We start from the raw sequence: 14,840 nt of genomic DNA, 5'->3' as shown, positions 1-14,840 counted from the left end.
CTCAATAAATATGCCTAATTTACTAAATCTCACTTTAATGTGGCCAATTTAAAATATATATTTCAATCACTCATTTCTTTATAAGAAAGAATATTATCTTAGGTTTTAAAAACATTCGTAGATTTATTTAAAAAAGAACGAGAATAGCATCACTGAAGAAGTACATTATGGTATAACTCTTGTTTGCTTTTATGAGTTTGTTGAATCCAGAAAATCCTTAAACAGTTAGTGAGCAACTTCTAACCCAAGGTTATTAAAGGTACTTAAGGGACCAGAAAGATGTTTAAAACCTGGTCCCTACCCTCAAATGTAGTGCACAAAGCCTTTCTGTGTATGTGGCAAAATTTTCAAATGTGTAGTCATCTTTCTTGAATTAAATGTCAATGAGTATTAATTTTATATACATAAACTTTTTTTGTGATTATCAAGATAGAAATAATGAAGGCTTTTCTTTCTTTCCTCTTTTGCTCTCCTTCATTCATTGATATGTAGTGCATTCAGGTGGACAAGCTTTTTGGTGTTTTTAAAGATAATAATGAGGTTAATTAGATGAATGTAGTAGTGCTCCACAGGTATTCTTTTGAGCACTTTTTGATATATGTGAAAGTCACTTTACCAATTATTGTGACATTACAATAATTGTGTTAATTGCTATTTACAGGTGATTTCTAGCTTGTCTCATGCCATAGGCAAGCAAAAGGAAAGGATAGAGCTGATGAGAACATTCTTCCACTGGCGAATTGGCCATGTTAAATCCAGACAGGATGTAAGTATAAAAACAAAACAATAACCGACAGATACTAGACTTCTGAACTCAAAAGGGTGTAGGATCACATTTTGGAGCTCCTGTTAAAGTCAAAGAAAGATTTGTTTTCTAATAAATCAAAATGAATTTACAATTTAATGTTGCCTAGATTTTAAAGGAATTTGATTTTGGTGTATTTTGGAAAAAAATACCTCATATTTTATAGACCTATTGATCTATCATCCCCTACTTCATAGTAAGGATCATAACTGACTTACAAATGCCCTTGTCACGGAACCCTTTTAACAAATTTAAATTCAGATGTGATTGTGTGGAGAAGGAATTGATAATGTCTAACATATCATATGCTTCTTATATTGTTTCTGCTTCACACATGCCTGAATGTATCCATATAGTCTCTTCATAAAGAGGCACTACTGTATTGATACGTTATAAAACTGATCGTTTGTTTTGTAGACTTGACTTAGAGTGAGAATCAAAGAAAGCCATGTCTGTGTAGCTTTTTAAAAATTATCTTTAGTTTGTTTATAATTTAACTGTGATTGTCTTTATTTTAGTTAAGTAAGAGTTGAATCAGTATAGCAGAGTAAATATAAACTGAGAGCGAGTAATAAATTATTGTATCAGAAGTGGAAAAGATGAGAGGATATGTATATCCCACAAGAAGACAGTATAGAGACTCAAGAGTATAGGGGATAGATGCGTTGTGTGTGTGTGTGTGTGTGTGTGTATTTGATGTTTATGTGAGCCATGGAATGATCTCTCTGCATTTAGTTCTGAATACTTAAAGAAAAGGCTATTACTATCGTGGAACAGGATTTCTCCTTGAAGAATAATTCCTAGTGCTTTCATTTTTTTTATGAATCCCAATAGATTGAATCTACATTATCATAGAGAAAAGAGCTATTTAATGAGTATGCCGTATTTTGAAAGTTATTTACCAACTGACATAATCAGAATATATTATGTTTAAATGTTAGTGGACATAGTGGAGGCTGCCGTCAGTTTTTTTTTTTTTTTTAATATATGACATTTATTGTCAAATTGGTTTCCATACAACACCCAGTGCTCATCCCAAAAGATGCCCTCTTCAATACCCATCACCTACCCTCCCCTCCCTCCCACCCCCCATCAACCCTCAGTTTGTTCTCAGTTTTTAAGAGTCTCCTATGCTTTGGCTCTCTCCCACTCTAATCTCTTTTTTTTTTTTTTCCTTCCCCTCCACCATGGGTTTCTGTTAAGTTTCTCAGGATCCACATAAGAGTGAACACATATGGTATCTGTCTTTCTCTGTATGGCTTATTTCACTTAGCATCACACTCTCCAGTTCCATCCACGTTGCTACAAAGGGCCATATTTCATTCTTTCTCATTGCCACGTAGTACTCCATTATGTATGTAAACCACAATTTCTTTATCCATTCGTCAGTTGATGGACATTTAGGTTCTTTCCATAATTTGGCTATTGTTGAGAGTGCTGCTATAAACATTGGGGTACAAGTGCCCCTATGCCTCAGTACTCCTGTATCCCTTGGGTAAATTCCTAGCAGTGCTACTCTGCTGGGTCATAGAGTAGGTCTATTTTTAATTTTTGAGGAACCTCCACACTGTTTTCCAGAGCAGCTGCACCAGTTTGCATTCCCACCAACAGTGCAAGAGGGTTCCTGTTTCTCCACATCCTCTCCAGCATCTGTAGTCTCCTGATTTGTTCATTTTGGCCACTCTGACTGGCGTGAGGTGATATCTGAGTGTGGTTTTGATTTGTATTTCCCTGATGAGGAGCGAGGTTGAGCGTCTTTTCATGTGCCTGTTGGCCATCCGGATGTCTTCTTTAGAGAAGTGTCTATTCATGTTTTCTGCCCATTTCTTCACTGGGTTATTTGTTTTTCGGGTGTGGAGTTTGGCGAGCTCTTTATAGATTTTGGATACTAGCCTTTTGTCCGATATGTCATTTACAAATATCTTTTCCCATTCCGTTTGTTGCCTTTTAGTTTTGTTGATTGTTTCCTTGGCTGTGCAGAAGCTTTTTATCTTCATGAGGTCCCAATAGTTCATTTTTGCTTTTAATTCCCTTGCCTTTGGGGATGTGTGAAGTAAGAAATTGCTGCGGCCGAGGTCAGAGAGGTCTTTCCCTGCTTTCTCCTCTAGGGTTTTGATGATTTCGTGTCTCACATTCAGGTCCTTTATCCATTTTGAGTTTATTTTTGTGAATGGTGTAAGAAAGTGGTCTAGTTTCATTCTTCTGCATGTTGCTGTCCAGTTCTCCCAGCACCATTTGTTAAAGAGACTGTCTTTTTTCCATTGGATATTCTTTCCTGCTTTGTGAAAGATTAGTCGGCCCTACTTTTGTGGGTCTAATTCTGGGGTTTCTGTTCTATTCCATTGGTCTTTGTGTCTGTTTTTGTGCCAATACCATGCTGTCTTGATGATTACAGCTTTGTAGTAGAGGCTAAAGTCTGGGATTGTGATGCCTCCTGCTTGGTCTTCTTCTTCAAAGTTACTTTGGCTATTCGGGGCCTTTTGTGGTTCCATATGAATTTTAGGATTGCTTGTTCTAGCTTCGAGAAGAATGCTGGTGCAATTTTGATTGGGATTGCATTGAATGTGTAGATAGCTTTGGGTAGTATTGACATTTTGACAATATTCATTCTTCCAGTCCATGAGCAGGGAATGTCTTTCCATTTCTTTATATCTTCTTCAATTACCTTCATAAGGTTTCTATAGTTTTCAGCATACAGATCTTTTACATCTTTGGTTAGACTTATTCCTAGGTATTTTATGCTTCTTGGTGCAATTGTGAATGGGATCAGTTTCTTTATTTGTCTTTCTGTTGCTTCATTATTAGTATATAAGAATGCACCTGATTTCTGTATATTGATTTTGTATCCTGCAACTTTGCTGAATTCATGTATCAGTTCTAGCAGACTTTTGGTGGAGTCTATCGGATTTTCCATGTATAATATCATGTCATCTGCAAAAAGTGAAAGCTTGACTTCATCTTTGCCAATTTTGATGCCTTTGATTTCCTTTTGTTGTCTGATTGCTGATGCTGATTCCAACACTATGTTAAACAACAGCGGTGAGAGCGGACATCCCCATCGTGTTCCTGATCTCAGGGGGAAAGCTCTCAGTTTTTTCCCATTGAGGATGATATTAGCTATGGGCTTTTCATAAATGGCTTTTATGATGTTTAAGTATGTTCCTTCTATCTCGACTTTCTCGAGGGTTTTTACTAAGAAAGGATGCTGAATTTTGTCAAATGCTTTTTCTGCATCGATTGACAGGATCATGTGGTTCTTTTCTTTTATTAATGTGATGTATCACGTTGATTGATTTGCGAATGTTGAACCAGCCCCGCATCCCAGGAATGAATCCCACTTGATCATGGTGAATAATTCTTTTTATAAGCTGTTGAATTCGATTTGCTAGTATCTTATTGAGAATTTTTGCATCCATATTCATCAGGGATATTGGCCTGTAGTTCTCTTTTTTTACTGGGTCTCTGTCTGGTTTAGGAATCAAAGTAATACTGGCTTCATAGAATGAGTCTGGAAGTTTTCCTTCCCTTTCTATTTCTTGGAATAGCTTGAGAAGGACAGGTATCATCTCTGCTTTAAATGTCTGGTAGAATTCCCCAGGGAAGCCATCTGGTCCTGGACTCTTATTTGTTGGGAGATTTTTGATAACTGATTCAATTTCTTCACTGGTTATGGGTCTGTTCAAGCTTTCTATTTCCTCCTGATTGAGTTTTGGAAGAGTGTGGGTGTTTAGGAATTTGTCCATTTCTTCCAGGTTGTCCAGTTTGTTGGCATATAATTTTTGATAGTATTCCCTGATAATTGCTTGTATTTCTGAGAGATTGGTTGTAATAATTCCATTTTCATTCATGATTTTATCTATTTGGGTCATCTCCCTTTTCTTTTTGAGAAGCCTGGCTAGAGGTTTGTCAATTTTGTTTATTTTTTCAAAAAACCAACTCTTGGTTTCGTTGATCTGCTCTACCGTTTTTTTAGATTCTATATTGTTTATTTCTGCTCTGATCTTTATTATTTCTCTTCTTCTGCTGGGTTTGGGGTGTCTTTGCTGCTCTGCTTCTATTTCCTTTAGGTGTGCTGTTAGATTTTGTATTTGGGATTTTTCTTATTTCTTGAGATAGGCCTGGATTGCCATGTATTTTCCTCTCAGGACTGCCTTCGCTGCATCCCAAAGTGTTTGGATTGTTGTATTTTCACTATCGTTTGTTTCCATATATTTTCTGCCATCAGTTTTTGAGTAGCTTTTTCAATTTAAAAAAATTGAAAATTGGAACTATTTCTTCAAAAGAATTTAAATTAGTTGATACAGGAAGAATGGTATATGTTTCTATTTAGATCTGCTTGGCCCTGTGTATGATGGCAAAGGGTGTAAATTAAATTAGTCTTGCTTCAGGTGGTGGCCACCAGGCTGAAGAGAGAGCAGTGGCACCTGAAATCACAGCCACCACCCTTTCTGTCTTGCAGCCACTCTCTGTTCTTCTCTTAGGCCTACATTCAGCTAAATGGTCCTACAGATTCATAACTCTAATAACGGCACATTATTCCTTTTCTTTCATTTGCGCTTTATTTATTTATTTTTTTCCTCCTAACTTGAGTAGTTGCATAAAGCATTGATACAAGGATTGGAGGTTAGGTTCTGAAATGAGGCGAGGCTGGTTTTTCCCTTTCTATGAAAGCTGTGTGACATGGGCCGGTTCCTTAACCTCTCTCAGCCTGTTCTCCTGTCTGCACATGAGAAAAATATGATTACACAGGATTAAATGATAACATGTACACTGCTTACCACTGTGTTACATTATGTTTTTTAATATCATCGCCTATATATTTACCAGCCTACCGTGTTTTTGAGGTTGTATATTACTTTCATTTAGGTCTATGAAGGCAAACTAGCTGACCAGTACTTCCAGAGAACTTTACTGAAGAAAGTCTGGAAAGGCTGGCGATCCATAGTACAGAAGCAATGGAAAGATGTGGTGGAACGAGCTTGTCAAGCAAGAGCAGAAGAAGTTTGTGTCCAGATTTCCAACGATTATGAAACCAAAGTTGCTGCGGTAAACTTTTTTGTGTATACCTTCACTTTCTTTCAGTAAAAATAAAAAGGTGGATAGCATCACTCACTATTCGTTTATAGTTAGCCAGAGTGACCCGTTTCTCCAGTTCCATTTAATGTCACGTAGGTTCAAATGAGACTCCTGGGAAAAAACAACACTATTAAGTCAGACCTACAGACTTATTTACTCTGATCTAGGAACTCGTGTTTGATCTCGTGTATGTACATTTCCCTTGGAAACATAAATCACCCATAGACCCTTACATTTCTAAGAACGCGTACTCTTAGGCTTCTTCATTTGGCCTTTTTGAGCTGAAAATAAAGACTTAAAAGAAAAATGTTTATCCTTGTGCTAATTTAAGCAAATTGTGTTCCTATAAGGTTGATACAAAGCTGTTGTATATAAACTGAAGTTATTTTCCCATTGACTTTTATTTATAAAATAAACATCGTTTCCAAGGGAAAATATTTGAGACCCAAAATGAAGTTAATCCCTAGTGAAGAATGCGGTAGGCCTCTTGAAATCACATAGTCACAGAAAAACCTTTTTTCGTCATCATAGTACTAAGTTCTTAATGTTAAAAATAAGTTTCGTTGTACCAATAATTTTCTGCAATTCAAAATAACATACAAAAAAAAAATGCAGTCCCTTCAGATTTGGTCGATGGGAAAGAGTGTTTTACCTAATGTCACTTTGTACTTTAAGTTCTCTAAATGACATTTAGAGAAAGGAAGGAAGGAAGGGAGGAAATTCTGTTAATATTGCATTTAGGTATTTTTTTCTGAAGAGGTGAGAGTTTGTGGCTCTTCATGTATTTTGGGTGTTATTCTGCATGAATGTTTTATGGTAAGAAATGACATATCTTTATAAGTAAAACACATCAGCACCCTTTGGTGGGACTGGTATGAAATTTTCCTTGTTTGAACCTCCATCTTACAGTTAGGAATGAGGTAAGATGCACCTTTTAAAATAAATTGAGATGCCTGGCGGAAGAGGTGTGCGGTAAAGTGTTTTTAGTGTTTGACACAAAAGTGACTTCACAGCTCAACAAGATGGCCACACCGGCAGCGCCAGCCCCTGCCTCCGCCCCCACCCCTGCCCCAGCCTCACAGCCTCAGCGCCGCTTCTGGCTCCAACACCAGCTCCAGCCTCCTCCTCATACCCGGCAGCTGCATTGGCTAGGACCATGGGCTCTGGGCCAGACCCCAGCACAGACCCAGTGTGGTCACTGCCTGGTCCTGCCCTGTCAGGCCCCACCCCAGCAGCCGTGTGGTCGGGCTCCACCTGGTCATTTGGCCTCTGTTGCGGACAGCCACAAGACACTCAGTGAAGGTGCTGCCCAAGTTATTGGGACCCTGCTGGGACCTGTTGACTAGCATTCAGTGGAAGTCACAAACTGCCTTTTAGTGCTGCACAGTGAGTCAGAAGATGAGGTGGCTGTTGACATGGCATTCACTAAGCACATGTGTGAATTACCAAGAAAGTCTCTCCAGATGAGCTCATCCTGGGCTGGTACGCCACAGGCCGTGACTTCATAAAGCATTCTGTGCCGATTCAGGAATACTACAGCCCTGAAGCTCCCAACCCCATTCACCTCAGGAATGGCTACCTATGTCGGCACTTTAATGGGTGTCCCTGGGGGGATGTCCACACCTCTGACAGTGAACTATGCATATTCTGACACTGAACACATCGCAGTTGACCAGATCACGAAGACCTGTTTTAGCCCCAACCCAGTGATCAGACTCTCAAGCAACTTGCAGCAAGTAGGAGGGGCATCGGCTGGCATCTAGGATGCCCTGAGCACAGTGTTGTGGTATGCAGAGGACGTGCTGTGTGGAAAGCTGTCAGCTGACGATACTGTGGGCCGCTTCTTAATGAATCTGGTTAACCAAGTACCCAAGATAGTTCCTGATAACTTTGAGACCATGCTCAAAAGCAACATCTGCAACCTGCTAATGGTGACCTGCCTGGCCAATCTCACACAGTCACAGATTGCCGTGAGAAACCTTTAAACCTGTCAGCGGGCCCCAAGCAGCACTCCTGCCAGTCTGGGCCCCCCTAGGACTCAGAATGGAATGAAGTAGAATGGTTTCCTTATAGTCTGAGTCATACGGAGTCCATCAACTGCTTGTGACTTTAAATAAACATAGCTTACTCTTTTGTAAAAAAAAAAAACAAAAAACAAAAAACACTTCACAGTATAAGGCTGATTTTTGAACAGTAAATAATATCCTTCCTTGTATCTCAAATCTTTTTCTTCTTTTTAAAAATTCCCCTTATTTAGTTATCTGGAGCTTTGGAAAATGCAAAAGCTGAGATCCAAAGAATGCAGCATGAAAAAGAGCATTTTGAAGATTCCATGAAGAAAGCTTTCATGAGGGGGGTGTGTGCATTAAATCTCGAAGCTATGACTATATTTCAAAACAAAGGCGATACAGGTTAGTATTTAAGGTTCTCTGTCTACTTTGAAAAGGATTTGAGGATATTTCAGTGATTGGTGTGGTCTGTAATACTAATTTTCTGCAAAGAATAGGCCTTGACCAGGTACTGGTATTTTTTTTAATTGTTTTTATTTTTTTAGATTTTTTAAATAAATTTTTTAAAGTTTATTTATTTTGAGAGAGAGAGAGAGAGAGAGAGTGAGCATGAGTGGGGTAGGGGCAGAGAGAGAGAGAGAGAGAGAGAGAGAGAGAGAGAGAGAGAATCCCAAGCAGGCTCTGCACTGTCAGCGTGGAGCCCCATGTGGGGCTCGAACTCACGAACTTTGACATTATGACCTGAGCCGAAATCAAGAGTCGGACACTTAACCGACTGAGCCACCCAGGTGCCCCCAGGTATGGGTAGTTTTAACTTCATGGTATCATAATCTGCCATAAAAATCACTTAGTCTTGGTTACTTATGGTATCTTAGATATGATCAAGTAAACAGTCAACTCTTAAGTGTTTAGGGTCAATGTTAAAATGACGTTTTGAATGTATAACATTATTTTAAGGCTCTTTTAACTAATAATTGCAGTACCTTTAAGTACAAAATTTGTATTTGTTGATCAAATAGCCAAATTCTTTGGACTATTTTGTTGATGAAATATTTATCTAGTCATGGTGTCCCATTTTAAATATTGCTTGTCTTTGGGGTGCCTGAGTGGCTTAGGAGGTTGAGTGTCTGACTTCAGCTCAGGTCACGATCTCATGGCTTGTGAGTTCGAGCCCCCATCGGACTTTGTGCTGACTTCTCAGAGCCTGGAGCCTGCTTTGGATTCTGTGTCTCTGTCTCTGCCCCTTCCCTGCTCATGCTCATGCTCCTGCTCTGTCTCTGTCTGTCTGTCTGTCTCTCTGTCTCTCAAAAATAAACATTAAAAAAATTTTTTTTAAATTGCTTGTCTTCAATTTAAGAGATGCCTCAACTAAAACTGAAATATAAATATAGGCCTATCTACAGAAGTCAAGTAAAATAATTTTATTTTAAGAAAAGTCCATGTGTTGGCTGGAATCTGTGTGGATTGTGTCATTGTTTTTTCAGCATGGCTTAGAAAAGCAAATCACACGAATCCTTTGTCACCAATTTGCACCGAGGCCTATTTTCCTTATTGGGTTTTAGTTTTCTTCTCTGAACAAAGAAGATAATATAAATCTTCCCTACCAGTTCACAAAGGATTCTTGAGGAAATGCAGTGAAATATAATTGAAAGCTCTTTAAAAGACAAAAAATACTTTGACATGTAAGATGATAAGTAATGGGATAATTATTGTAGTCTGAAGTCAGCCTGTTTTATGTAAGTACATGAACATTTTTTGCAGTATTTCATCACATTAAATCCTATTTGAGACTCACACTTTATGAGACAGTTTCATTTTGTAACACCATTAATATTCCAGTCCAGTGAATAACTTTTCTGTGGTTGTCATAACCTTAATTTTCAGGCATCATCAAACATTTATTATGCAAATTGTTCATGTTGTGGATGCTAGGAAGTTAAGGCAGATAACTTTTTTCTGAAGCAGTCATGGTGTGTGGCCCACTTGCAGGTTCAAAACTTAGAATCCTAGAATCTCAAGGCTGACTAGTTTATCTTGCTAATATCCAAAGGAATTGATTTTTCCAGTATGGTCTTTCAATTCAGTGTCAACACTAAAAACAAACTCACCACCACCACCAGTTGTCATTATTAGTAAGTTGTATGTATTAAATTGAAGAATTTAATTACCTACTTATAACAGATCCTAGGTTTCACAAGTGACAAATTTTATCATTAGAACTTCCTATATTCAGGGGCACCTGGGTGGCTCAGTCAGTGAAGCGTCCAACTTCAACGCATGTCATGATCTCGCGGTTTATGAGTTCAAGCCCCACATCAGGCTCTGTGCTGACAGCTCAGAGCCTGGAGCCCACTTCGGATTCTGTGTCTCCTTCTCTCTCTGCCCCTCCCCCACTCGTGCTCTGTCTCTCTTTGTCTCTGAAAATAATAAACATTTTTAAAAAATGAAAAAAAAATAAGAACTTCCTACATTCAATTATAAGAGACCTCTTTCTCATAACCTATGTAAGCAGGTTATGAATTGACTAGGACAGTGTTTTACCACCTTTAATAAATTTACCATCTTAAATTTTAAATTCAAATACAGCTTTGTCTCCTACAGGCAAATATCCACAACAGGATTTGGAGAAAATGTATTCTGATAATTACACAACATGATTTGTTTTGCCCCTGTTGCTTTTAAATCTCCTTTTATCCACAACTAATGCCAAGTTCTGGGATCTCAACTGTTTTGAGTGGCCTGGTGCTTTGTTGATCATCACAATGGGAGATAAAATTGACAGGAATAGTGAGATACACACTAGCAATAGTGTTGGTGGAGCTCCCAAAGGCAGAAGTTCAGTGTAACCTCATGCTGGATTTGCTCTGTGATGTGTAATTTTCTGGCATTTTATTAACAGGTTTAAAAAATTTTTAATTCTCACTAGGGAAAAAAATACTTTTGGCCCCATTTCTTCCCCTAAAACAACTGTTGTTTATAATGCACTGTTCCTGAGGCATCTGGGTCGCTCAGTCAGTTGAGTATACAACTCTTGATTTCAGCTGAGGTCATGATCCCACGGGCCTGGGATCGATTCCCGCATCAGCTCCACGCTGAGCATGGAGCCTGCTTGGGATCCTTTCTCTTCCCCACTCTCTCTGCCCCTACCCCGCCCGTGTGCACCCTCTGTCTCAAAATAAGTAAACATTAAAGAAAATAATGCAGTATTCCTGACGTACCTATCTTGTCATAGCAAAATACTGTTTTTTTTTTATGTCTCCCGACTCTGCTGTCCATGATCTAAGTGCATCTCATGCTGTGCAGTATCCTATATCTTAAAGGTTGGAAATTAGAAGTTTTATGAAGAAGGCAAAATATGACCACAAAAATGACCTTTAAAATGATACCGGCCAAATATTAAAGCAATTTTAGGAACAGTAGAAAAATCCTTTACAGATGAAAAAACTTATCCCAGTTAAAGCGAGAATAATTATTAAACTTACAGCGATTGACCAAAATGGAACTGCATAAATCAGCCCACATTAACAAGTTAGTCAGCTACCTCTATTCCAGGGAATATCATTGTGAGACCTGACGTTTGTACTGGTTCCGCAGATGAGAAGTCTTCCACCCACCTAAAAAGACACAGTCTGAATTACTTACTGTCAAAAACATGTTAAAACTATGTTTTGTTTTTAAAACAAAATGGTGCTTTTACACTGAGTTAGTCCCTCTCATCAGAGGATTTCAAAGGACATGTCCCTTAGAATCCTAATTAAACTTCATTAATGAGGTGCTATTACTCTGTTTTATATAAAGATAGCCTAAGAGAAGGACTTACACAGAGAAGTCTCTGGATGGAAAGTGGACATCGAAAACCGTTTAAACATAGGGGTCTAGAGGTTTAGAGTCTGAGTGGCTCATTCTGAGTGGCTCAGACGCCTGAGTGGCTAGGCATCCGACTTCAGCTCGGGTCGTGGTCTCACAGTTCGTGAGTTGGAACCCCACATCGGGCGCTTGGGTGGCTCAGTCAGTTAAACATGTGACTCTTGATTTTGGCTCATGTCATGATTTCATGGTTCGTGGGTTCAAGCCCTATGTACGGCTCTGTGCTGACAGTGCAGAGCCTCCTCGGGATTCTCTCTCCCTCTCTCTGTCCCTCCCTGACTCTCTCTCTCTTTCAAAAAAAAAAAAAAAAAGGCAGGGGCACCTTGATGGCTCAGTCAGTTGAGTGTACAGATTTGGCTCAGGTCATGATCTCATGGTTCCTGGGTTCAAGCCCCACGTCTGACTCTGTGGTGACAGCTCAGAGCCTGGAGCCTGCTTCTGATTCTGTCTCCTTCTCTCTCTCCCCTCCCCGGCTCAAGCTCTGTCTCTCTCTCTCTAAAACATTAAAAAACAAACAAACAAACAAACAAACAAAAAACACATGGGCATCTATAATGCCCTGTGTTCACACATTCTCAATTGTCTCAGTGAATGAATTTCCAAACCCTCAACCCTGGTGTTAGATGCCACATACATACAATCTTTACTGGAAATGTTAACTAAATTCTAATATTGGGGAGAAAAATATAAAATTTGAAGAAACCCTTTGCCCTAGCTTCTGGAAGCTGATGTTACTCACTCCTTTGATCTAAGGGTAAGGTTCATTTTTGAGAAATCATTATGTAGAATATCAGTAAAATTAGTTAAGTATACAAATATATTTTTAATTCATGATTTATATAAATCTCTTTGGAAGAATCAATTTTGTTTACAATGTTAAAAGTAAAAATTTTAGTGTTACTTATTGATTTATTATTTTTTGCTGAAAAATCAAATTTAAAACATTGAATTTTAGGGTACCTGGGTAGCTCTGGTTGAGCGACTGACTCTTGATTTCGGCTCAGGTCATGATCTCACAGTCTGTGAGTTTGAGCCCCACATGGGGCTCCACGCTGACCGTGCAGAGCCTGCTTGGGATTCTCTCTCTCAAAATAAATAAATAACCTTAAAAAAAAAAAAATACATTGATTTTGTTTGGATAGTAGCAATAAATGGAAATAAAAGGGTATAGTGTTATCAGAAAACAATTCTGAAGATCTAAATACGAGGCCATTTATCAGGACAGTTGTATGAAATAATGCAGAAGGACATAAATAATATGGTCACATATTATTATGATGGCTGTTTTGGCAATATACTTTACTCAGCTGACATCATAGCAGAGTACATATTTTTATCTTTGACATAAGAGCAAATCTTCAGCTTTCACATATTGAAGGAAATGGTCTGAAGTCTTTAGTGGTTAATGCTGACACGAAACAGTTAATAATGATAAACTGTGTTAGTTAAACATTGTATGCAATACATGACAAATTTCTACATCTTCTCTAGAACTAAATTTTAGCTACTGTGTATTTTCGTTGTTGGGGGCATAAAGGTCATCTTAACTTGTAAGAAGTTTAACGGAATTAATTTGTGATTGATAGGGACAGACTTCACAAATAAAAAAGAAGAGTATGGTCCTGGCATTCAAGGAAAAGAACATTCTGCTCATTTGGATCCTTTGGCCCCTCCGATGCCCTCACTGATTGTGCCGCCACCATCCCCACCAGCAGCTGCCGTGGGAGCAGCCTGTGCTGCCACATTTCCCTCTGCTGCTTCCATCACTTCTGCCGGGGCTGCTTCTGCTTCCTCTGCTCACCTTCCTGTTACCTCAACTCTGGGTGCTGGATCTGCAGCCACTGCTGGACCAGAAGAAATGGTTAGTACAGTTAATGCAGGTGCCCGAGTGGGAAAACAGCTGAAAACCCGACTGTATATTGGATATTTTTAACTTAGAACATGTTTTCCCATGGAGGAAAAGTCTGTATGGTATTTAGGCCAAGCCATAGAAAATATTTAATATACAAAGTGGCTAAAACAATTTATAATGAAGGGGCCCCTGGGTGGCTCAGTTAGTTGAGCATCCAACTTCGGCTCAGGTCATGATCTCACAGTTCATGAGTTTGAACCCCACGTTGGTCTCTGTGCTGACAGCCCAGAGCCTGGAGGCTGCCTCTGATTCTGTGTCTCCCTCTCTCTCTGTCCCTCCTCCACTCGCATTCTGTCTCTCTCTTTCTCTCAAAATAAACATTAAAAAATTTTTGTTAAACAATTTATAATGAAAATAATAGCTGAAACTTCTATTATAGTAGTGATAATTAAAAATAACTTTGTCATTTCACGTTTTTTCAAGAACTATTCAGGAAAAATAGATTTGAAAAAGAGAAGATGACAGGCTTTTTAATCTATTTTGAAGGGAACTCTCCTGGGTATTTTTCAAGGGCTTAGAAGATTACTGGCTCTTTTGTATATTTTGTATTCAGCTATACCTTTCCCTTTTCCTCGATGCACATATATCATTAACACTACTCTGTAGTTACTCCATCTTGATTGGATTAGGTTCTCATTTTTAATTCATAATTGGAATAAAGATAGGAATAATTTCTCCTAGAGTCACTTAGCTACTTTTAAGAGAAGTACATACAGTGTGGAACTACTGAATGGGGATGGAATATTTGTGTGAGAACTTGCCTGAAGGGGAATTGATCAAGCTAATTAATATAGAAGAGTTAACACAAAGTACATCAGGGTTCTGACTCCTCACCTTCTTCTTATTAAACCTGTGTTATTCAAAGAGTGATTCTCCATAGTGAGGGGAGTAGGGATACAACTGGACTTACTTTTTTTTTTTTTTTTTTTTAACGTTTATTTTTGAGACAGAGAGACAGAGCATGAACGGGGGAGGGTCACAGAGAGAGGGAGACACAGAATCCGAAACAGGCTCCAGGCTCTGAGCTGTCAGCACAGAGCCCGACGCGGGGCTCGAACCCACGGACCGTGAGATCATGACCTGAGCCGAAGTCGGACGCTCAACCGACCAAGCCACCCAGGCGCCCCGTGGACTTACTTCTTTTTTTTTTTTTTTTTTTTTTTTTTTTTTT

The 14,840-nt window shown here is 38.8% G+C and overlaps 1 protein-coding gene and 1 pseudogene across 6 annotated transcripts in view; both read left to right on the top strand.

Annotated features, from left to right (window-relative positions):
* Positions 1-14,840, top strand: part of POC5 (POC5 centriolar protein) — a 47,240-nt gene that overhangs the window by 21,691 nt on the left and 10,709 nt on the right. For all 6 annotated transcript variants that reach the window (XM_049649657.1, XM_049649658.1, XM_049649656.1 and 3 more), the window contains 4 exons: positions 662-766; positions 5,672-5,851; positions 8,139-8,292; positions 13,344-13,618. In XM_049649657.1, the coding sequence (XP_049505614.1) occupies positions 662-766; positions 5,672-5,851; positions 8,139-8,292; positions 13,344-13,618 (714 nt within the window). The remainder of the gene's footprint in view (positions 1-661; positions 767-5,671; positions 5,852-8,138; positions 8,293-13,343; positions 13,619-14,840) is intronic.
* LOC125935752 (eukaryotic translation initiation factor 3 subunit F-like) lies at positions 5,866-8,127 on the top strand (annotated as a pseudogene).

This window comes from Panthera uncia (genome assembly GCF_023721935.1).
Source record: "Panthera uncia isolate 11264 chromosome A1 unlocalized genomic scaffold, Puncia_PCG_1.0 HiC_scaffold_17, whole genome shotgun sequence".
In the NCBI taxonomy this organism is placed as follows: Eukaryota; Metazoa; Chordata; class Mammalia; order Carnivora; family Felidae; genus Panthera; species Panthera uncia.
The sequence above is the reverse complement of the archived record's forward strand: the minus strand, read 5'-3'. Positions and strand labels throughout refer to the sequence as shown.